General features: G+C 41.1%; 1 protein-coding gene across 3 annotated transcripts in view; it reads left to right on the forward strand.

Moving 5' to 3' along the window:
- Positions 1-21,107, forward strand: part of LOC141271335 (microsomal triglyceride transfer protein-like) — a 155,703-nt gene that overhangs the window by 69,967 nt on the left and 64,629 nt on the right. For all 3 annotated transcript variants that reach the window (XM_073681449.1, XM_073681448.1, XM_073681447.1), the window contains 2 exons: positions 1,679-1,818; positions 4,412-4,562. In XM_073681449.1, coding sequence (XP_073537550.1) covers positions 1,679-1,818; positions 4,412-4,562 — 291 coding nt within the window. The remainder of the gene's footprint in view (positions 1-1,678; positions 1,819-4,411; positions 4,563-21,107) is intronic.

The following is a 21,107-nucleotide window of genomic DNA, read 5'->3' on the forward strand; positions in this document are numbered from 1 at the left end:
AGAGGGAGGCCAATTCAGATATGTATTTTAGTGGCTGTTGGGAGAGACGTCGAAGAGAGAGGATCTAGGCTGAGGTCCTGGAGCCATGGATGCATGGCCTATGGAATGTAGAGATCAGTTGCCGGCTGGGCTGGACAGATTTGCTACAATTGTGGGATCTGTCGTCTGGATTTGATGAACTTCCTTAAGGACTATGGCTGCTCGATACATGTGCTTCGGTCATGTTATCTGTCGTCTGAATGAGCATGATCTGTGGCTACAGACTATACTGGCATGAGATTCAAAATCTGTGGACCAATCAAAAGTTGGGAGACAGTGAGTATCGCCTGGTACAGGGACAGTAGAACTACCGATCCCGGGTTGGGAACTTGTGGACTGAGAGCATTGTATTTTGGCCATTTTACCTGGAATTGTTGTAAAAGCATGGATGTAAGGAATAAAATATGGCTGAATCATTAACCTGCCTAGGTGATTATTATGACTTCACATCTTCACGACTGGTTACCATCTGTTTCCCCTAGCCAGATAGGTTGAGGTCACTCTAACATTAGTAAGGCTGTATTTGGGCTAAAGAGCTCGAAAGGGGTTCAATCCAGTCCAAGGAGACCACAGAGTGTTCTGTACCCATTTACAAGGAAATTAGAGGCTTAGTTGTATTGAGATTCAAGTTTTTGCAGAAAATTTGGCAAAAACAGTGAAATAATTACATTTCTTTTATATGTAATGGGCAAGTTTTTTAAGTTGACAACCCATTTAACTAGTATTCGAATTCACATCATGATTGCATGGACTTCTAATTAATATTAATAAATTTATGTCGCTGTTACTAGTTTTATGAAAATACTATTGGCCTCTTTACTCTTTTTTTTACTATTTGGCCCCATGATGAACCCTTACAAAATGTTTTCAAAATAATGATACATCCTAGAAATGTGATGCTATAAAATTAGCTGGGAACCAACATTAATGAACTGGGGGGGTGGCTTGCCCGGAGATTGGCTTTAAGCCTAGCTATGAACCAGGCCAAGTTTAGAACTTAAAGGTGTATTCCCATCTCCATGATCCTATCACTATATGTAGTAGATGTAATCATGGATACCTAAGGTCCTGCAATGCCTGGACATGAGGAAAGAGACATAGCGAATCAGAAAAAATATACTACATTTCTAATTGGAGGTATTTGCTAATATTATAATTATTGCATCTACTACATATTGTGATAGGATCTCGGAGATGGGAATTCCCCTTTAAGTTTTAAATTTGGCCTGTTTCATAGCTAGGCTTAATGCCAATCTCCAGGCAAGCCCCCTGAAGATAGCTACCAAACCACATAACTCAGTGGCTAGTCTGTGTAAGTGGGTTATGGTGAGAATTTATAGTGATCAGTTAATTTGAACAAAGAAAAGTGCAGAAGCCCCTTTTACTTATTGAACTGTTATATACAGTAAATGTAATAGTCTATCGGAAACATATGGTGTGGCATATTTATGGCTAGTCATAGGATCTCATCTGACACTGGTTAATAATAAAGAAATGGTATAGAACTACCTTGTGTTGGAATGACATGTAATAGTAAGTGACTGGTTTATTGGATGTGATTCTTAAAGAAAATACAATATAAGCATTTATCTCATGCAAACATAAAAAAAAGTCAGTCTAATGAAATGTCTGTTTCAAGGTACTGGGTGTATTGTGGAACTCCACCAGCAGCGGATATATGTCACTTAACGGCTCCACATTCCAAAAAGCAGTTTCCGAAGAAAGTCATAACTTGTCTGCAAGTTTGAGATCTCAGCTTGGTGTTCATATCACATCCAGGTAAATCAGAATGAATACAAAAATATGTAAATTTTACTGTGACAAACTACTGTACTAATATACCAGTTACTATAATTTTACTAAGGATATGGAGACTTTTACTGTGAACATTTCAGTCTTGCAAATATTCCAGTATTCATATCCATATTCTTTAAATAGATGGGAATGAAAAATTTTGCAGATTTACTAAACAAAGTGATAAATTCTGTCACAAATTGAGTAAATAGTGCTACATAGCATGTACCCATTTTACAGAATTTTTTTAAATTATGTACACTTATCTGAAAATTTTGCAAGTGTCTTAAAGTGGCTTTGAATTTATTAAAGACGTGCTATTTTTTCCATAAAATATTAGAGTATACAGTGCCTACAAGTAGTATTCAACCCCCTGCAGATTTAGCTGGTTTGATAAGATGCAAATAAGTTAGAGCCTTCAAACTGCAAACGAGAGTAGGTTTTATGAACAGAAGCATAAATCTTACAAACCAAAAAGTTATGTTGCTCAGTTGAATTTTATTAAATTTTAAACATAAAAGTGTGGGTCAATTATTATACAACCCCTATGTTTAATATTTTGTGGAATAACCCTTGTTTGCAATTACAGCTAATAATCGTCTTTTATAAGACTTGATCAGGCCGGCACAGGTTTGTGGAGTTATCTTGGCCCACTCCTCCATGCAGATCTTCTCCAAGTTATCTAGGTTCTTTGGGTGTCTCATGTGGACTTTATTCTTGAGCTCCTTCCACAAGTTTTCAATTGGGTTAAGGTCAGGAGACTGACTAGGCCACTCCAACACCTTGACTTTTTCCCTCTTGAACCAGGCCTTGGTTTTCTTGGCTGTGTGCTTTGGGTCGTTGTCTTGTTGGAAGATGAAATTACGACCCATCTTAAGATCCTTGATGGAGGAGCGGAGGTTCTTGGCCAAAATCTCCAGGTAGGCCGTGCTATCCATCTTCCCATGGATGCGGACCAGATGGCCAGGCCCCTTGGCTGAGAAACAGCCCCACCGCATGATGCTGCCACCACCATGCTTGACTGTAGGGATGGTATTCTTGGGGTCGTATGCAGTGCCATCCAGTCTCCAAACGTCACGTGCGTGGTTGGCACCAAAGATCTCGATCTTGGTCTCATCAGACCATAGAACCTTGAACCAGTCTGTCTCAGAGTCCTCCAAGTGATCATGAGCAAACTGTAGACGAGCCTTGACATGACGCTTTGAAAGTAAAGGTACCATACAGGCTCGTCTGGAACGGAGACCATTGCGGTGGAGTACGTTACTTATGGTATTGACTGAAACCAATGTCCCCACTGCCATGAGATCTTCCCGGAGCTCCTTCCTTGTTGTCCTTGGGTTAGCCTTGACTCTTCGGACAAGCCTGGCCTCGGCACGGGAGGACACTTTCAAAGGCTGTCCAGGCCGTGGAAGGCTAACAGTAGTTTCATAAGGCTTCCACTTACGGATGATGCTCCCAACAGTGGAGACAGGTAGGCCCAACTCCTTGGAAAGGGTTTTGTACCCCTTGCTAGCCTTGTGACCCTCCACGATCTTGTCTCTGATGGCCTTGGAATGCTCCTTTGTCTTTCCCATGTTGACCATGTCTGAGTGCTGTTCACAAGTTTGGGGAGGGTCTTAAATAGTCAGAAAAGGCTGGCAAAAGAGATCTTTAATCCACACATGTGAAGCTCATTATTCTTGGTGCCTGAACTACTTCTTAATACTTTAGGGGGACCAAACAGAATTCTTGTGGTTTGAGGGGTTGAATAATAAATGACACTCTGAATTAACTTTTAACGTTTTAAAAAAAAAAAAAAAAAAAAATTTGCTGCAGTGCATTTCCCACTTCCAGGCTGATCTACAGTACAAATGTCACAATGGCAAGTTAATTCCGCATGTGTCAACCAGCTAAATCTGCAGGGGGTTGAATACTACTTGTAGGCACTGTATGTACACCATCCATTAAGTGCATAAAATAGCTAGTTAGTTGTGCCAAACACACAATTTTGATACATTTTCTTAAAAAATTTCAGAGACTCAAGTTTATGCCCCTGGGCTCCAATACAAAATCTTTAACAGAGTCCCTTACTTACTATATACCATTTATTAAAGTGATTTCTTCTTTTATGGGGGACCCTTCAGATAAGAGGGACCACATAAGACTATTAAATAAAGAGTAAAAATAATTCAGCTCACCTGGTTTTCACATGCTCCTGGTGCAGGGGAGCCCGGTAACGTGTGGTCTCACGTAAAAGGAACAATATAAATGGAAACAAAAAACTGCTTCCGGAAAATAGAAGTTTACAAAATGATTATTTATTCTTAGAAAAATGGTTCAAAAACAGTACAGGCAATGAAATAACATTTGATGGGAAAATCACATCATAAGAACCAGCTACGCGTTTCGAGCATGTTGCTATGCTCTTTGTCAAAGCTGAGACGTAAGACTATTACATCTGCACTTGCTCTAGTCACTCCCCTAAATGCACAAATCTTATGACATCTAACTTGGCAAAATTCTGAGTTGTACAAAAAAATTCAATTTTAATTCACCAGAACCCCTTATATCTACACAATGTTATTTTATTTTTATCTAGACAGGAGCTAGAGCTCATATCCTCCAAGCCTGGTGTTCCAGAAATTCACGGAGAGAGTATTGACAAGGTGCTTGAACAATGGAAAGAGAAATTCTACAAGATAGAACTTATGAGCCACCCTCGGGACCGGCCTGCAGGAAATCACACCCTGGTGAGATAGTAATATGCATAAAATGAATGTTTACTTTATTATAGTTGTACAGTACATACCGGGAAATTAGGGAAGATCTGTATATATATATATATATATATATATATATATATATATATATATATATATATATATATATATATATATATATATATATATATATATATATAAATGTGTGTGTATATATGTATGTGTATGTATGTATGTGTATATATATATATATATATATATATATATATATATATAATATATCATAAAGGGGTTTCCACTACTATGATATTGATGACCCATTTATAGCATAAATCAATAATATCAGATCGGTGGGGGTCCAGCACCTATCACCCCGACTGATCAATTGTTACCATCTCAAGCAGCAGCTGTATGTAAACAGTATACAGAGCAAAAAAACACAACTCCAAATTAAAACAGATGCTATAGCCACAGAATGGGTTCTGAGGGTGTAATCCCTGGATATGCTTTCATTTTGGGACAACAGATTTAAGTTTTAAAGTACACTGACTAATATATTAAAGCATATTCAGCTCAATATATTCTCTTACTTGCCAAAGCACTTCTGCAAACAAACAACCAACTGCTTAGAAATTACAGCATTACTTTTAGAAAACTATTGTATAAATTATCAAGTTAGTGGACTACATTCATACATGTGCAGTTAGGCGAACAAATAAACTCACACAGTAACATACACGTATTGGTTTCTCCTCTAAACGGAATCAAAAGTAGTGTCCCGTTTAGAAAATTATCTTGATATAGCCTATTAGGAGATATTAGGAGTCTTTCATAGTGAGATGTTACTAGGAGAGTCTCTTTTGATAACTTGAACCTTCATGCATTAAAGGTGTTTTCCTCTTCCAAAAAACGTTTGGGTATTGGCTTCGGGAGTTATAAAGAAACAGACTTTTACTTTCTGTCCCTAGGTCCAGTGCCTGCTCTCCTACCCTGCCCTGGTCTCTGTTGTTTGTCTAAAGTGCTAACGTCACATAGACCGTGCTGCAGTCAATCAGTGAGCTCAGTGGCTAGTTCCATATACATGGAGAGAGGTGCTGAGCTCATTGATTGGCTGCAGTGCTGACGATGTTTTGTCAGCACTGCAGACAAACAATAGAGACTGAGGCAATGGCGAACCCATGGAAGATAATTAATACTGCATATTTTTTTTTATAACTATCAAAGCTTATACCCAGAAATATTCTGAAAGAAGACGACACTTTAAATATACCACTCATTGATTTATGGCATCATGAAGTCCCTGTTTCTCTTGTGTTGACCCTTCCATGAGGCAACCCATGAATTTTCCTTCTTCAGAGAACTTTTCTGTCAGAAAGGACTATAAAAAGTGCATCGAACAGTCCACATTTTCAAATTATCATTATCAATTTGCTTTGTGTATTGGAAAAAAACCTAAACATGTTTTATAAGGTTTCGGAAAACGCTTCACATTTCAGTTCCTTGCGAATCTCAGTATTTCTGCAGGCAAGAATCTAAAACTCAAGTGTCTGTTAACTTTGTACCCAGTTTAGTCAATTCTATGTGAGTTAAACCTATCACCAAGACAGAACTTTTCTGCAATCTATAAGTGTTGTTGGTAAACTGCATCAATCTGGATTCCAAGCTGTCTAGTTTGCAAAGGATTGTCAACTAGACTGGATTGTCTAGACTGGATTCAGTTGTAACACACTCTCCATGTATATGTAACACACTCTCAGATGTGAGTGTTATGGGCTCACCTGGTGAAGTGGATTCTCTTCGTTTTTGAGTGAGCAGTAAGGGCCGGAAGCACTGATCCAGCGAAACTGGACTAGCTGGACGACATATGAAGAGGATTAGTGTGCAAGTCAAGTGTGTGAACAGCAGTTAGGATCAGTAGAGACGAGTAGGCAGGCAAGCACTTTGGTTTTGCAAAGTCGAGTGTGCGGACATCATAATGGAAAAATGTCAGAATATGGCACATCTATGTCTCTTAAAATTGTTTATTGGTTATCCATAGAAACTAAACAAACAATTAAAACCCACATGACGTGATCGCAGACGTCACTGATGCATTTCTGGTGTCTCCACACCCTTATTTGTAATGACAGCACCATGAACAAGCAGAACCAAGCAGGCACCCTAATGTATCACCATTGAGAGTGCTGAGGAAAAGTACTGTTGAGTAGGCATTCAGGCACCCAGTTGTAAAAAGAGCTGGATGTGCAGTTAGTATTCAGGAGCAATAAAGTCGACAACCGGTGACTTGGCTCTAAAACCAGTTTTCAAATGTAGCTCAACTAGCGGAAAGCACAGAGTAGCAGTGTGTACTACTACGTGAATACTCAGACCAGTCACAGGGACCTGAGCTGGCCTTAAAAGAACCTGGATGGTGATACCATATGTTATGCACACGCCTGGACTGACTGGCGTGTGCGGGTGTTGTGGTTCCACTGGACCATGGACCGGAGAGTGCCTGGAGGGGCGTGACTAAGTATCTGCCCGATCCGACCAAGGTGGCACGACGGCATACGACGCCAGTGCACCAGGGAGAAACCGGGCAGAGGGACCAGGTGCTACTCCAGGTCAAACTCCGGACACGGGGGTTGACCCACACTGGGATTACTGGAACAGGCAGGTTAGGCTGGCACAGACTGGTGGATGTAAGCAAACACGGCAGGTATGCAGATGGGTGGATACAGGCGAGTATGCAGGCAGGGAGGTACTGGCCGAAAGGACGGGCTGGAGCACAGAGAGGTTAAGACCCAGTACAGACTGGGTCACAGAACTGCAGATGCGGTAGACAACCACAGCAGAGAGGGAACGCCCGAAGCGGTGGGCAAGAATAGAGCAGGACGGGGCTGCAGGAGCAGCGAGCACAAGCAGGGCAGGACAGGACTGCCGGAGCAGCGGGCAGAAGCAGGGCAGGGCGGAAACCGCAGAAGCAGTAAGCAAGATAAGAGCAGAGCAGAAACCGCAGGAGCGGCAAGCAAGGCAAGAGCAGAGTGAAAACCGCAAGAGCGGCAAGCTAAGCAGGAGCAGAGCGGACACCGCAGAGCGGTAAACAAGGCAGGAGCAGAGCAGAAACCGCAAGAGCGGCAAGCTAAGCAGGAGCAGAGCGGACACCGCAAGAGCGGTAAACAAGGCAGGGACAGAGCAGAAACCGCAAGAGCGGCAAGCTAAGCAGGAGCAGAGCGGACACCGCAGAGCGGTAAACAAGGCATTAGCAGAGCAGAAACCGCAAGAGCGGCAAGCTAAGCAGGAGCAGAGCGGACACCGCAGAGCGGTAAACAAGGCGGGAGCAGAGCAGAAACCGCAAGAGCGGCAAGCTAAGCAGGAACAGAGCGGACACCGCAGAGCGGTAAACAAGGCAGGAGCAGAGCAGAAACCGCAAGAGCGGCAAGCTAAGCAGGAGCAGAGCGGACACCGCAGAGCGGTAAACAAGGCAAGGGGATAGGACTCTGTTCACAAAGAACAGACAGAGAAGGAAAGGCAGAACCAGAAGCACGCACAGTACTTACATAGAAGTAGCGAGCGTACACTAAATTCACAACAGAGGTACAGAGACGACGAGAAGGAATTTAGGAGCGGGTTCAGACTCTGCAGAAAGACGCAGAAAACAGACAGAGGGAAAAGGGAGACAAGGTTAAAGTAGAAACGAGGCACAGACAACAGGGAACAGAGGAATGGGAACAGAGACAGCAAGGCAGGAACACAAACAGGACTCTGTTCAGACAGGAACAGATACCGCAAGGTAGGGACACAAACAGGACTCTGTTCAGACGGGAACAGATACCGCAAGGCAGAGACACAAACAGGACTCTGTTCAGACGGGAACAGATACCGCAAGGCAGGGACACAAACAGGACTCTGTTCAAACGGGAACAGATACCGCAAGGCAGAGACACAAACAGGACTCTGTTCAGACAGGAACAGATACCGCAAGGCACAGACAGGCAGATCTAGGAATACGGCCCCTAGAAGGCGAAAGAACAGGCAAGAAGCGTGTTCACAAGAACAGACCACAGTTCAGACACAGAACTGGAAAACAGGCAGGAAAACAGGATAGGACCTGGCATGTCAGAGACAAAAAGCCAACTGACAAGAAACAATGCTCAGGCGCCATCTTGAGGAAGAAGGTGGTATAAATACCCAAAGATGGACAGCAATAGGCTGAAGGTGCAACAGGGGCGTGTCCGCAGCAGGTACAAGAAACAGGAAGTTCAGCGGGCGTCGCCCTATGCAGCCAAAGTGGAGCAGAGCACAAGGAAAGAAGCCAGACCAGGAAGCTGGGCGGGAGATGAAGTTTGCGATCTTGCATGATGAGAGATGGAACACCATGCAAGAACGCCGCCAGGTATGCTACACCATAGCTGCACACTAAGTTATTATAGAAGGCCAATGTGGACAAGCACAGAGGGAGTTGGCCATGGCAAACAAGCAAAGCCTGGTAATATAATTGGGACACATGAGTAACAGTGAGAGAGTACAGCTGAGAGAGTGAAGGTGAACCTGCACTGGTAAACCATACCCACCAGCAATGGCTAATGGCAGCTTAATTTACTGGCAAAATTGTGCGACCTTTTTGCTATAGCGGCTAGGCCTGAGTTAGCAGTGCACATTCAACCACATTTTCCAGTCTCCTCTTAGGACTAGATCAGTTTCATTCACTTTGTGCAAATAATAATAATAATTAATAATAATAATACTCTATTCCATTTTAACAAAGAACACAGCAGACAGAAATTGAACTTCATTACTAAAGTCCTCCAGAACATGTGGTCTTTTTCAAACTACAGCAAAGTCCCTGAAGAAAATACTGTACTTCACACTGACAGCTCACAGTTGCTGCTTAATCTGATCTGGAAAAAGAACTTAGTGCAATGTTTCCATTGGCTGAGCCAATTTTAACATTATTGATCAAGCCAAATTTTTTAAATCTGACCAGTGTCACTTCATGTGGTAAAAACTCTGAAACGCTTCAATGTATCCCAGTGATTGAGATTGTTTGTTTGTTTTTTCATGATACATTGTACTTTGTTAGTGGTAAATTTAGGTTGATAAATGTTGTGTTATTTGTGAAAATATCGGAATTTTGGTGAAAATTTTTAAAAATGTAAAATTTTCAAACTTTCAATTTTATTTCCTTAAATCAGTTAGTCATGCTGTACAAAATAATTAATAAATAACATTTCCCGTATGACTACTTTTACATCTGCATTATTTTTCAAACATCATTTTATTTTGTTAGGATGTTAAAAGGGTTAAAAGTTTAGCAGCAATTTCTAATCTTTTCAAGAAATTTACAAAAACTGTTTATTTAGGGACCTATTCAGATTTAAATGGACTTTGCGGGGCCTATATATTAGAAACTCCCCAAAGGTGATTCTATTTTAACCGGTTCCCGACCGCCCACTGTACATAAACGTCGGCGCTTGCTGGGCTCTGTGCAGCGCCGACGTTTAAAAACGGTGGGTGGTCCCGCAGCGCTCAGGATCCCCAGGGTCCTGCTAGCGCTGCGGTACCGGTTTAGAGCGATAGCTCTGACATGTGGCATCATGGGGACCTGATTGGATCAGGTCCCCATGATGTTAACCTGTTCCTATCTTCTAGATGCCGCGATCCATAGCGATCGCGGCATTTAAAAGATAGTGACAGCCGGTGGTCGGCGATCGGGACCCCCCACATACCTCAGCAGCGGCGGGGATCCCGGTGCTGTGACCTCTGACATCATCGAGACCTGATTGGCTCAGGTCTCGATGATGTCAGTGTCACACCAGCCAATCAGAGAGATCACCAGGGAAGTTTGTTTTAGCAACAAACTTTCCCGGGCGATCAGGCTGATAAATACACTGTTTCTCCTCCGATCTCAGTGAGAGAGCAGAGGAGAAACATTGTGACAAGAGCTGTCAGCCTTGCCACAGTAAAAGTGAAAAAAATAAAATAAAAAAGAAAGTAAGAGTTAGGGTTAGTCAGTCAGTCAGTCCTGTCAGATCAGTCAGTCAGTCCTGTCAGATCAGTCAGTCAGTCCTGTCAGATCAGTCAGTCAGTCCTGTCAGATCAGTCAGTCAGTCCTGTCAGATCAGTCAGTCCTGTCAGATCAGTCAGTCAGTCCTGTCAGATCAGTCAGTCCTGTCAGATCATTCAGTCCTGTCAGATCATTCAGTTCTGTCAGATCATTCAGTCCTGTCAGATCAGTCTGTCCTGTCAGATCAGTCTGTCCGATCATTCAGTCCTGTCAGATCAGTCAGCCCTGTCAGATCAGTCAGTCCTGTCAGTCAGTCAGTCCGGTCCCGTCCGTTCAGTCCGGTCCGTTCAGTCCAGTCAAAAAATATAAAAATAAAATGGCCCGTCAGACTTATACTGCAGAAGAGGTGTATGCCCTGCTATGTTCTGATAGTGATGACAGTGCAATCTCAGATGGAGATATGGATTTTGAGGGCTTTAGTAGCGGTGACACTGAGAGCTCAGAAATGAGCAGTGATTCTGGTCCATCCTCAAGCCCAAGGACCAGTACAGCAATAGGGGCAAATAGTGCTACTGGAGAAACGTCTCCAAATCAGGGAACACTGCCCAGTACAAGCGCTGTCCCTGCTACTAGTGAATTGGCGCACGCCAGTGTACAAGGGGTTTTGCCACATGATCTAGCATTTCCCAGATGGGAGGCTTCGGATTCGGCTGCTCCATTCAGCCCTGATTTCAATGTCATTCCTGGTATAAATGTGGAGGTGGAAGATTTTGGACCAATTTCATTTTTTTAATTTGTTTTTACAGACCGCTTGCTAGAGCATATTGTCGTGCAAACAAATTTATATGCATCCCAATTCATAAGCCAGAATCCCCGATCTTACTATGCTAGGGCAAATTTATGGACACCAACTAATGTCCCGGAAATAAAAATTTTTTTTAGGACTTACATTTGCCATGGGGCTTGTTAAAAAACCGAGCATTCGATCCTACTGGTCCAACCACCCTGTTCAAGCCACCCCTATGTTTTCAGTCGTTCTGCCTAGGACCTGTTATGAAATGCTCATGCGGTTTTGGCATTTTAGCGACAATAGTCAATGCCTGCCCAGAAATGCCCCAGAACATGACAGGTTATATAAAATTAGACCATCATTGAAAATTTGTCAGAAAAATTCTTAAGGCTCTACACCCCAACACAAAATATTTCTATAGATGAGTCCCTTGTAAAAGTCAAAGGAAGACTGCACCTCAAGCAATTTATCCCATCTAAAAGGGCAAGGTTTGGAATAAAGATCTATAAAATGTGCGAAAGTTCAACCGGATACACATCCGCTTTTCGCATATACGAGGGGAAAGATAGCCAACTAAACCCACCAGGATGCCCTACTCATCTGGAAAAATTGTTTGGGAGCTGATAAGTCCATTTTTTCAAAAAGGCTACAATCTATATGTGGACAATAATTACACCAGCATACCCCTATTTAAAAGTCTGGTTGAACACAACATCGGGGCTTGTGGGACCATTCGTTAAAACCGTCAGGGGTTTCCACAGCCATTGGTCAACCAAAAGTTCCAAAAGGGGCAGTCAGGGGCTGTACGCAACGGAGAGCTGCTTGCCCTGAAATATAGGGATAAGAGGGATATTTTTGTCCTCAGCTCGATCCACACAGATGCCACAAGGGCCATTGTAGAACTAGGATCCACCACTCCGAAGCAAAAACCTGTGTCAGTCATTGACTACAACAAACACATGGGGGTGTGGACCTTGCAGACCAGGTTCTACAGCCATACCAGGTATCAAGAAAGTCCTATACCTAGTATAAAAAGTTGGTTATTTATTAGTTTCAGGTGGCCACATACAATTCTTTTGTGTTGTACAAAAAAGCAGGAAATTCAGATCCTTTTCTTAATGATCAAGAACAGGTAATTGAAAATCTTGTCTTTCAAAGTGTTAGCCCCGCTCATCCATTAGAATCTGAGGATGTGAAAAGACTCACTGAGCGACATTTTATTGCACTTATTCCAGCAACGGAAACAAGAAGGAACCCCCAGAAAAGATGTCGTGTTTGTACTAAGAGAGGAATGAGGCGTGATACCCGCTACTATTGCCCACAATGTCCATCATTGCCAGCCTTATGCGTCACTGACTGCTTTAAAATCTTCCACACAGAACCACGTTTTTAAACTGTAAAAATGTATCCCAATTTGTCATTCAAACATTTGGTTCATTTAGTGAATGACACATTCGAGTAGAGCTCACTTAATTTCCAGGGGGGGTTCTCCAGAATCTAAACCTTCCATTGCGTGCTTGTTTCTGGAAATCATCCATTGAGTTAAAATGGTCACTAAACCCATGAATTCCCAGAGGGGTGTCATTTCCAAAATGGGGTCACTTGTTGGGGGTTTCCTCTGTTTAGGCACCTCAGGGGCTCTCCAAATGCAGCATGGCGTCCGCTATCGATTCCAGCCAAATTTCCATTCCAAAAGTCGAATGGCGCTCCTTACCTTCCGAGCCATGCCGTGCGCCCAAACAGTGGTTTTGCACCACATATGGGGTATCAGCGTGCTCAGGAGAAATTGCACAACACATTTTGGGGTCCATTTTTTCTGGCTGCCCTTGTGAAAATTAAAAATTTTAGGCTAAAGTAGCAGTTTTGTAAAAAAAAGTTAAATGTTCATTGTTTTCTTCCACATTCCAAAAATTTGCACCTGAAGGGTTAATAAACTTCTTGAATGTGGTTTTGAGCACCTTGTGGGGTGAAGTTTTTAGAATGGTGTCACTTTTGGGTATTTTCTGTCATAAAGGCCCATCAAAGTCACTTCAAATAAGATGTGGTCCCTAAAAAAATGTTTTTGTAAATTTTGTTGTAAAAATGAGAAATCGCTGGTCAACTTTTAACCCTTATAGCTTCCTAACAAAAAAAAATTTTGGTTCCAAAATTGTGCTGATGTGAAGTAGACATGTGGGAAATGTTATTTATTAACTATTTTGTGTGACATATCTCTCTGATTTAAGGGCATGAAAATTCAAAGTTTGAAAATTGCAAAATTTTCAAAATTTGCCAAATTTCCGATTTTTTCACAAATAAACGCAAGTGATATCGAAGAAATTTTACCACTATCATGAAGTACAATATGTCATGAAAAAAACATTCTCAGAATCAGGGGAATCCGTTGAAGCGTTCCAGAGTAATTACCTTATAAAGTGACAGTGGTCAGAATTGAAAAAATTGGCCCGGTCACGAAGGCAAAAACAGGCTCTGCTGCGAAGTGGTTAAAAAACGTAACCCTCAAATACTTCAAAACTGCTGGCAGGAAATTTTGTACCCCTTCAAGTGCTACACAGGAATTAATGCGAAGTGGAATTACAAAAGAAAAAAATGTAATTTTTAATCGAAAATGTTGCTTTAGCCCCAAATTTTTAACTTTTGCAATAGGTTATATGAAAAAGTGGACCACAAAGTTTGTTACTCACTTTCTTCGGAGTGTGGCAGTACCCCACATGAAGCACAAATTTGGCTGAAATACATTACGAGCACCATGCTGCATTTGCATGGCCCTTGAGGCATCCAAACAACAGAAAACCCACACAAGTAACCCCATTTTGGAAACTACACCCCTCAAGGATTTTATACAGAGGTATAGGGACCATATTGAACTCACAGCTGCTACACAGAATTTGATAACATTAGGTCGTCATATTGAAAATTTTAATTTTTTTCACGAAAATGTTGCTTTAGCCCTAATTTTTTCACTTTTTGCAAGAGATAACATGAAAAAGTGGACCACAAGGTTTCTTACACACTTTCTTATGAGCTTGGAAATACCCCACATGTAGTCAAAAATTTCTGCTTGGACATACAGCATGGTTCGGATGGCAAAGAAGCGACATTTGGTATTTTCAAATGTAAATTTAGCTGGAATAGATTGCAGATATCTCATTTGCGGAGACCATAAGGGACCAAAACAGCAGAAACCCCCACAAATGACCCCCTTTTGGAAACTAAACCCATCAAGGAATTTATCTAGTTAAGTGTTGAGCTTTTTGAACCCATCGGTACTTCACAGAACTTTTTAAAATGTGAATGTGAAAATGAGAAACTATTTTTTTTCTGCAAAAATGTTGTTTTAGCCACAAATTTGTAATTTTCTCAATGAATAAAAGGAAAAGTTGGACATTATAATTTGTTATACAATTTCTTCCGACACGAAGATACCGCAGATGTGATCAAAAATTGCTCTTTGGGCACGTGGCAGGATTCAGTAAGGAAAGAGCTCTATTTGATTTTTGGCATGCAAACTTGTCTGGAATAGATTGTGAATGCCATGTCACATTTACAGAGCCCCTGACATGCCAAAACTGCAGAAAACTCCCACAAGTGACCCCATATTGGAAACTAGACCCCTCAATGATTCATCTAGTGGTGTACTGAGCATTTTAACCTACAGGTGAGTCACAAAACTTTATAACATTTAGATGTGAAAACATAAAATATTTTTTTTTCCACTAAAAAACAGTTTTAGCACCAAATTTATAATTTCCATGAGGGGTAATAGGAGAAAATGGACCCCATAATTTGTTATGCAATAATTACCGAATGTAACAGTACCCCATATGTGGTTGTACACTACTGTTTGAGCACATGGTAGGGATTGGATGAGAAGGAGCGCTACTTGGCTTTTAGAACTCAGATGTGTGAATAGATTGTTGGCTCCATTAGCCGAGCCTCTGAGTGTGACCCCATATTGGAAACTTCACTGCTTAATGATTGTAGTGAGTATTTTAACCATTGGTGCCTCACAGAATTGTATAACATTGGTATGTGGAAATATAACATTTTAGTGGTAAAAATAAAATTTTTGTATTTGGTGCAAATTTGTCAGTTACACAAGGATTAAAGGGTAAAACTGGACCCCACAATTTATTGTGCAATTTCTCTTGATTGCAGTGATGCTGCATATGTCCTCAGAAACTACTGTTAGGCCACACGTCAGAGCTGAGAAGGAAGAAGCACTATTTGACTTTTGGAGCATAGATTTTGCTACGATAGTTTGCGGGCCTCATTGTAGAAATTGCCCCTCTCAATGAATTAATCTACAACTGCAGTGACTATTTTGTAACGTCCTCGCCATCCTTTTTTCTGGAGAATTGCAAATCTACCAGTTTAGGGCCATACATTGTGCCCCCATACAGTGTAGTGCCCCATACATTGTGCCCAGCTTGTGCTTCTGGCGACACACACCCTGTAAATTGTTAAGTGCACTCTCTCCACTACAATAATGCCAAACGTGACTGCTTACTGTGGTTTAGGCACTGTAGGGCTCAGAAGGAGGCGGGCTTTTGGATTTGGGAGCACAGATTTAACTGAATATTATTTGAGGAGGTGGAAGCCATGTCATTACTTGTTCTACCAGTAACATGGGAACCCCCTTTTTGCAGTGTCAAATGATGGTTTTTATTGTTAACATTTTGGGGAACATAACATTTTTTGATCGCTTCCAGTATAACACTGGATCACAATCTTGTGCTCTCTGCTGAGCACTTACGTCAGGGTCATATGGGGTTTGTAAATTCCACAAAAATGTGGTTCATATGAAACCCACAACAGAACACCCACTATAATGAGGCAGATGGAGACACTTTGACTCTGTTTGGGGTCTGCTCCTGTGGTGTACATTTTTTTAGGCGTTCACAGAACTGTGGTCACGCACACTTGTGCACTAAAAAAGCACTTAAAATGATGGGACCCCGCCGGAACAGAGACCTGAAGGAGTCCAAAGGGACTCCATCTCTCTCATAAGTGAGCAGTTCCATCGGGGTTTTGTCTAGTTTACGAGATTTACACAGAAACCCTGACATAAGCGCTCAGCGGAGAGCGCAGAATAAATGTGAGCTGAGTCTTGTTCTGCATTTTTGGGCTTTTTTGAACATATAGACAGCAGGACAAGAATATCTCTTATTATTATTTTTGTGCAGTTCACTGTGTGGTATAAGTGATTAAGTGGCTTTTTCTTAGTTTTTTTATGTTTTGCTGCTGTCACACAGTAAAAAAAAAAATAAAAAATAAAAAAAAAAAAAAAAACATATCTCGTCTCAATATTTTGTGAGCTGGAAATTTTTTATTGTTTAACAAACACAGCTGTATGAGGACTTATTTTTTATGTGGCGAGTTAGAGATTTTTTGGTACCATTTTAGGGTACATAACATTTTTTCATTGCTTTTAATTCAGATTTTTCAGACACAGAATGAACAAAAACCAGCAGTTCAGTAATTTTGTTTTTATCTATTTTTTTGCGCCGTTCACCTCGCGGTAAAAGTAATAAGACCAATTTATTCATTGGATCAATACTATTATAGCGATTTATGCTTTGATACTTTTACAAACTAAAAACAATATTTTACAAAAATGAGTTTGTTTTTGCATCGTCATTATCTGAGAGCTGATTTTTTTGCCAAATGAGTCATATTAGGGCTTGTTTTTTGCAGGATGGTTTGTCGTTTTTATTTGTATCATTGTTTTTTACATATGACTTTTAGATCGCTTTATTATTACATTTTTTTGTCAGTATGATGAAAAAAAGATGTTTTTAGTGTGTTTTTTTACATTTTTTTACATTATTCGCCGTACGGAATAAATAACATTCCAGTTTTATAGATTCGGTCGTTTCAGACACAGGAATACCTATTATGTGTACTCCTTTTTTTTTTTGTTTTTTTGTTTTATCGCAAAGCTGAGCTTTCAGTGGCGAAACGGCTTTTTTTTATTTTTGTGCGCTTGTTCTGTTTTTTTTTTTTTTTGTTGTTTTTTTTTACTGTTTTACACATTTATATTCTACTTTTTTCACTTTTTCACGAAGCCCCACTGTGACATGTATAATTTTTACTCTGATCGTTGGTCTCATGCACTGCAGTACTTGTGTACTGCAGTGCCTGAGACCTGTCTGTGGGTCAATGATTCAGCCTGTAAGACACTAGTTATTCGTAGCTGGATCTCACAGGCCACCGTACCCTGGGGCCATCAGATGACCTCATGGTACCATGGCAATGATTGGCTCCCTCGATTACGATCGCAAGGGGTCGATCCTGCCAAAGGCAGTCTTTTAACCCCCTTTTAACCACTTAGATACCGCTGTTGTGATTGACAGCAGTATTTAAGGGGTTAATTGGCCCCAATCAACTCCAAAACAATCCAAGGCTGATACTGCAGGGTGTCTGCTGTCGTGTACAGCTGTCACCTGTGGGAATTTTGGCCACGGAGCCGCACTATTCTCATATTCACGATTTCAATTTTAAAACGGCAATGAGGGAATAAGGCCCCTTAACAGCCGCCATTTTTATGTGTATCGACAGTCGATAAGGGGTTAACTCTTGCCTCTGCAGCCAATTTTCATTTCCACGTTAACTTATTCTAAAAGCCTTAACTTTTTGATTTTTTTCCATCAATCTAGAATTATGAGGGCTTACTATTGAATGATTACATCCATTTTACCATATAATCTACTGAAAAAAGGGGAAAATGTCCAAGCGGGATACAACAGTGAAAACAAATGCAATTCTGCCATTGTTTCGGGGAGAAATCTGCTTCTTTCACCTCCTGGACTGATCTTTCACTCTCAATTCATGGGTAAAATCTGTCTTCGGTGAAGACAGATTTTCACATTACTGAGATAGGAGATGACCGTTAATACTTTTAAAATTTTATGGAGGTAGGAGGTAAAGTCAGACACAGACATTCTGCTGCGAGTTCTCCTGAAATGACAGTTAAATTTCCCCATAGAACTGTATGAGCACCAACTGTCATCTTGTATTTCAGTAATGGGGAAATTGGTAATCTCTAAAGATATATATTTTACTTGTGAATTGAGAATATTGAGAGGGAAAGATCAGTCCAGGAGGAGAAAGAAGCTTATTTCTGTAATATGATATACAGTATTTCGCCAGTTGTATTATTGATTTTCGGGAAAAAATAAATAAATAAAATGATGGTTACTCTTTAAAGGGAGTCTGTAAGTAGGATCAATTCTCCTATCAGTGCCCGGCCCATAGATCTGAACAGCTCATTTACATATAGGAAAAACGTGGATTTCTCTATAATAAGACATCAGATCACAGATATCAAGGTATCACTTTGTTCAGCGTCCTATAACATACATGCCCATATAGATGGCTTAGGAAGGTAGATCCTACTGATAGATTCCTTTAATAGGTGAAAAAAAAGTAATACTAGAACGTTGGTGGCTATAGCTCACTCCATCCAATATACTGTATGTATGTTGTTCTATCTAGTTCCTGGGCAATCCACGCCACCGTGCACCGATAAGGCTTGTGTGATATCAAGCCGCTTTGTTTGAAGTGACAAAAAAGGTTTCTCAATCCAGTAATGCAAGTTGAAAACCAAAAAAAAAAATCTTTATTTTGACTTCATTAAAATAGTAGCATGGAAGTAGAAAAATATCTGACTTTGATTAGGAGTCAGATGTTTGATAAAAAAAGAAAAAATGTTTTTATTTTTCCATCAATGCAGCTGGATGGGAAATTGTTTTTGTGCTGTAAGCTGACTAGTTCACCCATACTAATTTGGGGTATATTTTTTGAGGTGTGGTGATAAAAAAAAACAAAGACAAAAACATAATTCTGGTATTTTGATATTTTTCTCTTTACAGCAGGGGTGGGGAACCTTTTTTCTGACTAAGGCCTTTTAGATATTTATACCATCTTTTGGGGGCCTTATAAAATGATTAACTTGAAAATTACCCTACTATATTTGGTCAAACATTTAATTAGCTTGCCCGTAATGTGATGTCTGGAGCTGCTTCTTTTTGGTGCGGCTGTAATGTTAGGTGGTATGGATGATGTTGCTACTCCTAACTGCTTTTCCAGGTTTGCATCAGTCTGGAGCACAGGAGACTCTTTGCGCTGAGGAGTTTTGTTAAGAACTCCCAGCAGTAAGTCATACCGAGCATAGATACATATTACACTGCAGGTCTCCTCACTGTGAGAACATCATCGCTGCTCACATAGTGTCTATAGAACTCAAGTAGTGGTAGGTCTGCACTATATACATCACATAGGATACACTGGGACTATGCTCTGTATACATCATGTAGGAGACACTGAGACTGCTGTATATACATCACAGGAAATATGGGGCTGTGGCAAATACATTACAGGAGACATGGGACTGCGGCATAGACATCACAGCAGACACTTTGGGGCTGCAGTATAGAAATCAGGGGAGATTATCATTATTCATCAGTATTATTATTTATTATTATTGCGCCATTTATTCCATGGCGCTTAACATGTGAGAAAGGGGTATACATAGCGAAAACAATTACAATAATCTTAAACAAAACGTGATGGCGACTGATACAGGAGGAGCGAGGATCCTGTCCGTGAGGGCTCACAGTCTACAAGGAATGGGTGAGGATACAGTAGGTGAGGGTAGGGCTGGTCGTGCAGCTGTATGGTGGAGCGGTGGTTACTGAAGTTGTACGCTTGTCAGAAGAGGTAGGTCTTCAGGTTCCTTTTTGAAGGTTTCCACGGTAGGAGAGAGTCTGATATGTTGGGGTGGAGCGTTCCAGAGTAGTGGGGATGCACGGGAGAAATCTTGTATCCGATTGTGGGAAGAGGAGATGAGGGGAGTAGAGAAGGAGCTCTTGTGAGGATTGGAGGTTGCATACGGGTATGTACCGGGAGACTAGGTCAGAGATATATGGAGGAAACAGGTTGTGGAGTTGTGGATGGCTTTTTATGCCATGGTTAGGGTTTTGAACTGGAGTCTCTGGGTGATGGGGAGCCAGTGAAGAGATTGACAGAGTAGAGGCCGGGTAATAGAGGGGGGACAGGTGGATTAGTCGGGCAGCGAAGTTTAGGATAGATTGGAGGGGTGCGAGAGTGTTGGAAGGGAGGCCACAGAGCAGGAGGTTGCAGTAGTCGAGTTGGGAGATGATGAAGGCATGCACTAGTGTTTTTGCAGATTTATGGTTGAGGAATGTGCGGATCCGGGAGATATTTTTAAGTTGGAGTCGGCAGGAAGTGGAAATGGCTTGGATATGTAGTTTGAAGGAGAGGTTAGAGTCCAGGGTTGCCCAAAGGCAGTGAGCTTGCGGGACTGGGGAGTGTGGACAGCCTTTGACGTTGATAGATAGGTCAGTTGGGGGGGTTGAGTGAGATGGCGGAAAGATGATGAATTCTGTTTTATCCATGTTAAGTTTTCAAAATCTAGCAGAGAAGATGAATGAAATAGCGGACAGACATAGTGGGATTTTTGTCAGTAGGGAGGAGATATCGGGTCCAGAGAGGTAGATCTGTGTGTCATCGGCATAGAGATGCTGCCACGGTCATTGAGGGTCGTAAACGGCGCACGGGCCTGAGGTTCCAAGCCCGTGCTTTACAGCATTTACTATATGGGTTAATTAATGTTATACTTTGACTTTTACAGACGTAGTAATACCCAAAATGTTTGGCTTGTTTTTCTTTTTTTATTTCTTATTTTTAATGAGTGAAAAGAGAGGTGAATTTTTAGATTTTCTTTTTTTTCAATTTATTTTCCAATTTTTTTCAATTTACTTTACTCTTTAGTCAC

This window comes from Phyllobates terribilis, unplaced genomic scaffold, assembly GCF_046119375.1.
Source record: "Phyllobates terribilis strain yellow unplaced genomic scaffold, ASM4611937v1 Scaffold_5__5_contigs__length_657084704, whole genome shotgun sequence".
NCBI classification, from domain to species: Eukaryota; Metazoa; Chordata; class Amphibia; order Anura; family Dendrobatidae; genus Phyllobates; species Phyllobates terribilis.